The sequence below is a fragment of the Pseudophryne corroboree genome, chromosome 6 (genome assembly GCF_028390025.1).
Source record: "Pseudophryne corroboree isolate aPseCor3 chromosome 6, aPseCor3.hap2, whole genome shotgun sequence".
NCBI classification, from domain to species: Eukaryota; Metazoa; Chordata; class Amphibia; order Anura; family Myobatrachidae; genus Pseudophryne; species Pseudophryne corroboree.
The window spans coordinates 149,535,549-149,544,761 of NC_086449.1; the positions used below are offsets into that span (position 1 = coordinate 149,535,549).

Sequence of the window (9,213 nt, forward strand, 5' to 3'; positions counted from 1 at the left end):
CCCCCCATCCCCCCCGGGCACAAGTGCGAAAGCCTGTGTCAGGCCCTACCCACCCCGCACATGCTTTCACACACACTTGCCAAGTAGCACCCTGCCTGTGCAGGCAGCTACTCGCCATGTTTTGGGTCGCATCGACTGCATGTGACTTCGAGTAGCCGCCGCCTGTCCCAGCCACGGTTCGGACATGCCTGTGTTGTCCAGACGATGCCCCGCCAATGGCGTTCTAAACCCGTCGGCACGCCCCCTCCCGTCCCACGACCGCCTCTCCCTGTCAGTCAGGCAGAGGTGATTGTGCTTTGCATCTAACTGTGTATGCACGCACAGTGCGGCCAATACACATGCGCACAACCAAAAGGGCTTCAGGCTGTGATCGCTGCCATTGCAGTGATCAGGTCTGAATTATGCTCATAGGGGGTAATTCCAAGTTGATCGCAGCAGGATTTTTGTTAGCAATTGGGCAAAACCATGTGCACTGCAGGGAAGGCAGATATAACATGTGCAGAGAGAGTTAGATTTAGGTGGGGTGTGTTCAATCTGCAATCTAATTTGCAGTGTAAAAATAAAGCAGCCAGTATTTACCCTGCACAGAAATAAAATAACCCACCCAAATCTAACTCTTTCTGCACATGTTATATCTGCCTCCCCTGCAGTGCACATGGTTTTGCCCAATTGCTATCAAAAATCCTGCTGCGATCAACTTGGAATTACCCCCATAGATAGAGAGCACAGAAGGTAAACTAACAATGGCAGTTATAATTCACTCATAATTTATGTTAAATTTGTTTATTTCCATTTATTTTTATAATATTAAAATACTGATCATAATATTGCAGCCAAACAAAGCTTAAAAACAGCACCCAACATTTATAAAATATAAACAGAAATGAAGCTACTACACAGGAAAGTGCAGCGGAGATGCCAATATTTTGTCTACAAAAAAGTTACAATAAAATCCCAGCTGCAATTATTTGTAACACAACCCTGAGACTAAAGCGTGAGCTGTGGGTCACATGAGATGCCTCTGATATATTCATGGCTTTCTGATTGCTTTATGAAGCCTTTGCATTTCCTTGTCAGGGGTTTTCCAACATGATAGAAAAAAAGAAAGAAAAAAGAAGAGAAAATGAAAGTGGGTGTAACATAAAAAGGGAATGTCCCAGGTTCTAAGTCCCTCCCTCTACAAGGCTGGTATAAAACTATAAACACATACACATGGTTTGTGTATAGTCACAATTCTACAGTACACACCATGGGGTTATCTTGCAGCTCAGCAAAGCCAGGTGAGTTCTGTGCTGCCAAAGTATATGTGTGTGACAGTGTATGTGTTTCATCCCTGAGATTGTAATGCATTCATTGAAATGTCATGATATAGTTGTTACTGACTGATGTCATGATATAGTTGTTACTGACTGATGTCATGATATAGTTGTTACTGACTGATGTCATGATATAGTTGTTACTGACTGTATGAGTGCATAATACATTTATTAGCAAAACTGCTCTGTGACTGCATAAAACCAGGAAATGGCAAGCACTGATGTTTTGCAAACTTTTTTTCTCATATTGGGGGAGATTTATCAAAGAGTAGAGAGAGATAACGTACCAACCAATCATCTCCTAACTGTCCTTTTTCAAGCACAGACTGTAAAGTGGCAGTTAATAGCTAATGGTACTTTGGAGGTCTATTTACTAAGCCGTGGACGGAGATGAAGTACCAGCCAACCAGCTCCTGTCACTTTTCAAACACAGCCTGTAATATAGCAGTTAGGAGCTTGTTGGCTGGTACTGTGGGGTCTATGTACTAAGCCTTGGAGTTAGATAAAGAAACGGAGATAAAGTACCAGCCAATCAGCTCCTAACTGCCATGTCACATGCTGTGTTTGAAAAATGACAGGAGCTGGTTGGTTGGTTGGTACGTTATCTCCGTCCACTTTATCTCTCTCCAAGGCTAAGTAAATATTCAGTGTTTGCTATGTTGTTTTTTGAGCAAAATCTTTACAAATCTGAAAATAAAATGGCAAATTCATTAATCTGTGAACTTACAATGTAGAGTCATTAGGATGAAGCTTTCTTACAATATGTTTTTGGTAAATGGAAAAAGCACATTGACAGGAAGCTGCAATACATGTATGTTATATTATATGTCACACCCTCTTGATTAAGAGTAAAGGGCCCCATACACTACAACGATATGTCTTCATATTCTGCAGATGTATGGCTAAAATCAATGTTTATTCTTCTTAGCAGTAGGGCCTCACACCCACTGGTGTTTTTATTCTCCTTTAAATCCACAAATCGTAACATGCAAAATACAAATTAATTAGTTACTATTATTTTACTACTGTATAAGATCACTATAGATTTCCTCAATAAATTTACTTGCGGCAAATGCATTTAGGACCTTTAGAAAACAATCTGGCTTCTACTGTTATAGACATACATGCGCTGTTCTAGTGTTAAAATGTCTGCATGGTGCAACAATATAGTTGCAGCAAAGTAAAATGCTGCCTACCCTCATTGCTGTCTGTCAGTCTCTCTTGCAGTTCATACAAGCAGTTAAATATAGCAAACAAGTTTATTACAAACAACTAATAATTGCACCTGTTTCTATATTGTAGTAGAAAAGTTCTATCTTAATTAGAAATACAGGGGTAAAAACTTCCAGCAGTAAACTTTCAGAACCAACATGAATTTAGAAAGCCATCAACTTGATATTGCTATGTACAAAGATTAGTAGCAGCAGTGCAGCCTTTATGGGGTCCACAGTTGGGGGGGGTTACTTTTCTGTCAAATCAGTTTATCAACCTTAAGCGATACCAGATTTTCCTATGCAGCTCCAAATGTATAGTAAAGCCCCTGATTGTGACAGCATAGTCTTGTGCCATACGTTGATTGATTGAGGTCTGTGTGAGACACTGGGATCTATATGGTAATGTGAGGAATATTAGTCATTGCGGTGCACTGTGCGTGACACAATTTGGAAATTGTCACTACACAGCAATCACAAGAATAATTCTACATTGTGCATTATGTGGCTAAGTCATCCCATGGAGTGGAGACTGCATACCTCCCAAAATGACCCTCTCCAAGAGGGACACAATGCTCTGCTTCTGGACTTTTCTCTTAATTTGTGATTGCCGGCACCTGTGTTGAACAGATTACTGGATAAGAAAGGTGTTTCAGCACAGGTGACGGCAATCATAAATTAAGAGAAAAGTCCAGAAGCAAAGCATTTTGTCCCTCCTGGAGAGGGTCATGTTGGGAGGTATGGACTGGCTGACAGCACATTGAATTATGATTTGCTATACTGTAATAAGAGGTCACGAGGACAAGACTGGACAATGCAGTGTCTTAGCAGTCACACTTTGCATAGTGACTTAGGGGTCTACTCATGAAACAGCAAAAACAGTGTAGAAAAGGACTGGTGGAGAAGTTGCCCATGGCAACCAATCAGCTTTGAAAGAAGCCTTTATCAAATACATTTTATAAATGTAAGGGAGATGCTGATTAGTTGCCATGGGCAACTCCTCCACTGGTCTGTTTCTCCACTGTTTTTTTACTGCTTCATAAATCGACCCCTTACTTTCTATAGCAGGCATTACCAACCGCGGTCCTCAAGGCACACCAACAGTGCAGGTTTTAGTGATATCCAGGCTTCAGTACAGATGGTTAAATCAAAATAACTCAGGTACTAATTAAGTCACCTGTGTTCAAGCCTGGATATCACTAAAACCAGGACTGTTAGTGTGCCTTGAGGACCGTGGTTGGGAAACACTGTTCTATAGCTTGGATCTTATCATTTGGCCGTTGAACTGATTAATGTGTAACTTTTATTGGTACAGTATTGCTTAGATAAGGAACACCTGTATGACGGTGACCGGATATACTGTACAGCTAGAACAGAATGCAAGCTTTGTTTCCATGCCCCAAAAAATAAAGCAGTAAAATGACATACATTATGGCTTTACTGCAGCTTATCATCACCTGTCTTCTACAAATCATCAAAGGAAAGATTAATCATTAACTGCATCCTAGCTATAACTGTGGTACAGTATGTTGCACAAGTGGAGCTGGCTCCTGGGCTGCTGGTCACATTTATTCCAGTATTCTGTCATGCCGCTTGGTTAGTTAGTAAACTTGCCTGTATATTAGAACAGCCACAGATAGAAGTAAATGATTTTATTCCATTACACCATTCTGACTTCCTATGTGTTTCCCCTGTTCACGTAGCTGCTGACAGCAATCATGGAATATAATCTCCTGCCAACCATTTAAAACTGGAAACACAGTGAACATACACACTGTACTGCATTGACGTTCATGTAAATGCATACTGCACACCTATATGATAATAGGTAACAGTTGGAGGCATGCACCAAACACCTGAACTGATTACAGTGCTTTATGTATATTTAATAACTGCCACATTTTAATGGCTAATCTGATAAGTTTAGGCACAGGACAGGTGACGCTATATACACTATAGCCGTGATTTAGAGTTTGAGGCATTTTCATGTCCCAAATGTAATATTTTGGTCACAAAAGTGCAGTCGTATATATATACACAGATATCATATACTGTAATAATGTTTATGAAGTTATTTTAACCTCTTGCATCTGATCTTTACAGGACAGTTCAGTTCCTGCAAATAATGATCTTTAAATGCAGCACAGGGTGACGTGTGTGTATCAGGCATACAGTGTTTGGATGCTTGATAAAATACAGTGCACTGTTAATATATTGCAATATATGGTACAATATCGTATTGAGCTGATTATGTCCTGTAGTAACAGTGGAAGAGATTTATCAAGCCCTCTAAAGAGAGGAGACGTTGCTCATATTAATCAATCAATCAATCAGCTTCAACATATCAGTTTGTAGAATATACTTGATAAATATAAGCGTCTATGGGCAACTCCCCCACTTCTCCACTCTTTAGAAGACCTGATAACATATCTCACAGTGTGTTGAACATATAATTTACAGTTTTGCTGATCTTCTTTTCCTTTTCTGTTTTCTAGCCATAGGGCTCTCTTTCCATCCTCATTGTAGAGGCTCAAATATCTCCTTGAACAGCTGCCTCCACCAGGCCACACGAATCCACAGCTTCCACAATGGTCTGGCCTTCTCAAATCGACCCTTGCTCCCCAAAGAAAAAGTCAGGCTAAAAGTGCTAGAGATTGAACAGCGATGGTTTGGTGCTCTACGCCTGGGCTTTACCTCTGTGAATCCAAGCAACATTGATCGGAATGCCCTGCCACCCTTCGCCTGCCCTAACCTTGTTAATACTAGTGGTTTCTGGGCCATGGGAATTCCAGAGGAACAGTGCCAGGAAGGAGCAGAACTATGCTTCTGGGTGGACAGAAAGGGACAAGTATTCTATCAAGTGAAGGGGCACTTACGGCCCAAGTTGCTGTTCTCAGGTTTACCAAGGAAAGCACAAATCTGGGCCATGATGGATGTCTATGGTAAAACAAAGGCCGTCCAGCTACTGGGTGAGTGGTCTTCCAGCATCATTGGTCATGGTATAGGGCAGGGGTAGGCAACGTTTGACACTCCAGCTGTTGTGCAGCGACATGTCTCAGCATGCCCTGGCACAGTTTTACCACGCCCTAACAGCAAAACTGTGGCAGAGCATGCTGGGATTTGTAGTTCCACAGCAGCTGGATTGCAGCACATTGCAAACCCCGTAGTATAGAGTTATTTCATGCTGAGTAGATGACTGGAGAGAGATATATTTAATTGAGAGACTCTAATGTGATATTTTCTCTTCCAGACGACAGCACAGAGTGTCTGGATACTCCATATTCCTGCCCTCAAAACAAAGGTCAGCTCACATTATTCTTTGTGAATTCATTTATTGGTGCAATGGGGTCAGTGAGAAATGAGCCTCTGTCCACAAACCTCCCTGAGCTCTTCCTGGATCACACCCTCTTCCTGCTCAGCTCGTCTCAGTATAATTCCTGCACATTAATCATACAGCTACTTGATACTGTCAGTGGAACCCATCATCATATGCTGTATCTATCACGTATAGGTCATAAGAGATATCTATATGATGATGGGTTCCACTGACCGTTTCAAGTAGCTAGAAGCTTAATACATTATGGCAATTAATTATTATATCACATATCCGGTATTTTTAGGTCACTGTCACAATCGGGTTTAAATTACCTAACCACACCTTCATTATTCTCATTATGTATGCATATTTTCTTACTGACTATCCTGCTCTCCTTGTAGCTGCTGTGCAGGATTTCATTTAGGCAGCTCTCTCGCACCAAAATCAATCAGTTTCCATGAGCTAACTTATATGTATGTGAAAACTTTCCAGGACTGTTCTATATACCTCTCCTGCTGTACAGGATGAATCATGTTCATTTATATAGGAAGATAGTCTCTGCTACTGTAGGAGTGAGGAGAATGAGTGTTTAATCTGTAATTTTACGTTTATAAGACACATTGTGATATCTTTTATACCTTTCCACTTACGTGGAACTATACAAGCAGTAAGATGTTTACTTTGCAACCCTGGAAAATAACTTTTAAGTATGTAGTTGGTAAAGACCATGTGGATAAAAAGAAATTTAATAGTTAAATAGCAACAAGTATGAACATATGAACCATTCTATACCGCCCAATGACCAGAGTAACCCTAGGCATATGCTTGAGGTGCCCATATATGAAAACAAAAAGTCCTCACTTGTCTCTTCTTTATATCTTCTACAGTGGACCATAAAATGGGTACAAGGAACAACTTCATGCCTGTAGCACTGGACACACTTTCACAGTCACCCCAATCCAAATATCACTCCATGCAAGAACCCACAAAGCTGGATCTCTATTCACAGGCAATGAAATTCCGTCTCTTCCGAGAAGATGAGCCCATCTGTGTGATCTGCCAGGACAGGCTAGTGGACACTTTGCTGCTACCCTGCAGACACTGTTCTTTTTGTAAGCCATGCGTCCTGAAGATTAGAAGACAGAACAATATCTGTCCATTGTGCCGCCAAGATATCTTCAGCATGCAGGATGTTGGGGAAATGCCTCTGCTCCCCAGCCAGGGTAGCTGACCGTACCTTATACGTCTGCTCCAGTCACCCCTCAGATGCTGCTGTTGAGATACGGGGACAGTTTTTGTACAGTTTTTTTGTGAATGATAAGGACATTATAAGCCAAGCTGGCCAATATCTACGTGTTTTTTATTCCTTTCAGATATCTGCCAGCTGTGTATATAGCATACCAGTTATAACTGTGGTATGTGCAAGACAAGACTGCTAACTAATATGGAAAGACACTGGCATTTTGTTAGGAACTTTCAATGAGCCTCTATTAAAACAAAAAAAAAAAAACATCCATAATCAACTAAAATTAATCAAAATGAGAGCAAATTTACAGCGCAGAATAGAGAGTGTGCAAGAGAAATATAGAGTTGGGTGAGGATAAAAGGTGTACAAGTAAGAAGAGTGAGGTATGAGAGAAAAGTAGTAGGTGACATAAGTGATGTGGAAAATGGATGAGAAGAAATTAGTAGCAGAGTGTTTAAGCAAAAAAGTGCAATTTTATCTGTTGAGAGAAACAACGGAGAAGGTGAGAAAGAGAGAGAGGTAGCACTATGGAGAAGGAAGAAGGTTGGGCATGAAATAGATTGAATTTTGGGAAGACCAAGCTCCTGTGGGGAGAGATAAGGATTTGTTAGGGAAAGGAAGGGTGGTAAGGAGAAGGACAAGGTATGGTACCTGGGAGGGGGAGAGATAATAATAGGAAAGTTATCTGGGTGGAGGAGAGATAAGTAAGAGAAAGGAAGGTGAGCAGAAAAAGGGAAGGATAAGGAAAGTTAGCCTGGGGGATGAGAAATAAGGATAGGTAAGTAGATGGGGAAGTAAGGCATAGAGAGAAGAATAAGGAAGGTTAGCTGAATGCATGAGAGATAAGGATAGGTAAGTAGTTGGAAAGTAAGGTGTAGAGAGAAAGATTAGAAAGGTTAGCCTAGTTGATTAGAGCGAGGTCAGGAGATGAAAGGTAAAGAGTAGAGAAAAGACCAGAGAAGGAGGAGAGGTAGTTTACAAGGAACAATTTAAAACAGATCCAATAAATAAGGGCAGGAAGAGGATGCCAAGTTAAAGGGAAAAAAAATGGCAGGTTCAAAATACAAATTATGCTGGATAAAGAAGCTGGACAAAGAAATAAGAGTTGCGTTGCACATAAGAGAAATAGGTTGACTTGGACAATATTGTCAACTATTTTGTTAATTGTTATTTTATTAAAAGCTGTATTGAGATAATTACCTTTATACTGGTTGTCTTTGTCGAGTAACATTTATGTATATATATTTTTTATATGTGATAATATGCTATTTTTACAACAGAATAATAAAGATATTTTTATACAGAAATGTGTTGGTATTCTTAGGATTAAATAGAAACACTGTAGCTGGTAATATAATTTTGTTAAGCTGATTTGGCTGATGTTAACATTGTCTAGTTCTCCAACTTCAGGTACCCAAAGCATCCAAAATGAGATCAGATTGATTTAGTGCATGCGGAATGTATCATAGAGGAAAGATAGCTGCAAACAATGACATCACTGAGGTATGTTGAGGGGATAGCCAATTAGTGAGCTGAACCCCTATTCATAAGAGCAAAGCCATTCAATTAATTAGGAACCAGTCACTCATGAAAGTTTGTTTAGGTCACAAGATGCTGCTACCTCTTATTACAATTTATTACCTTTGCATTTTTGGCCATTCCTCAAGGCAAAACTGCTCCAGCTCCTTCATGTTGGATGGTTTCCGCTTGTGAACAGCAATCTTCAAGTCTGACCACAGATTCTCAATTTGATTGAGATCTGGGCTTTGACTAGGCCATTCCAACACATGTAAATGTTTCTCCTTAAACCACTCTAGTGTTGCTTTAGCAGTATGCTTCAGGTCATTGTCCTGGTGGAAGGTGAACCTCCGTCCCCGTCTCAAATCACGGGCAGACTGAAACAGGTTTTGGTCAAGAATATCCCAGTATGTTGCACCATCCATCTTTCCCTTGACTCGAAACAGTTCCTATTCCCTGCTGCTGAAAAACATCCCCACAGCATGATGCTGCCACCACCATGTTTCACTGTGGGGATGGTGTTCTTGGGGTGATGGAATGTGTTGGGTTTGCGCCAGACATAGCATTTTCCTTGGTGGACGAAAAGTTACATTTTAGTCTCATCTG

The 9,213-nt window shown here is 40.6% G+C and overlaps 1 protein-coding gene across 2 annotated transcripts; it reads left to right on the top strand.

Annotated features, from left to right (window-relative positions):
* The first annotated feature begins 1,175 nt into the window (after positions 1–1,175).
* Positions 1,176–8,373, top strand: NEURL3 (neuralized E3 ubiquitin protein ligase 3). 2 transcript variants are annotated; one of them, XM_063932016.1, is made up of 4 exons: positions 1,176–1,280; positions 5,023–5,496; positions 5,778–5,828; positions 6,731–8,373. In XM_063932016.1, exons 1-4 carry the CDS (start codon positions 1,250–1,252, stop codon positions 7,072–7,074), a joined length of 900 nt encoding a protein of 299 aa, XP_063788086.1. In that variant the 5' UTR covers positions 1,176–1,249; the 3' UTR covers positions 7,075–8,373. The 2 variants fall into 2 exon arrangements, with proteins under 2 accessions (XP_063788086.1, XP_063788087.1); XM_063932017.1 differs by lacking the exon at positions 1,176–1,280 and adding an exon at positions 3,194–3,265.
* Positions 8,374–9,213: the final 840 nt, after the last annotated feature.

What these genes read in the sequence shown, in the direction of transcription:
- NEURL3 (XM_063932016.1), top strand. Translation starts at nt 1,250, where the DNA reads ATGGGGTTATCTTGCAGCTCAGCAAAGCCAG. An exon ending in TTGCAGCTCAGCAAAGCCAG is followed by an intron (nt 1,281 to 5,022) that starts GTGAGTTCTGTG and finishes TCTGTTTTCTAG; the next exon opens with CCATAGGGCTCTCTTTCCAT. An exon ending in AAAGGCCGTCCAGCTACTGG is followed by an intron (nt 5,497 to 5,777) that starts GTGAGTGGTCTT and finishes TTTCTCTTCCAG; the next exon opens with ACGACAGCACAGAGTGTCTG.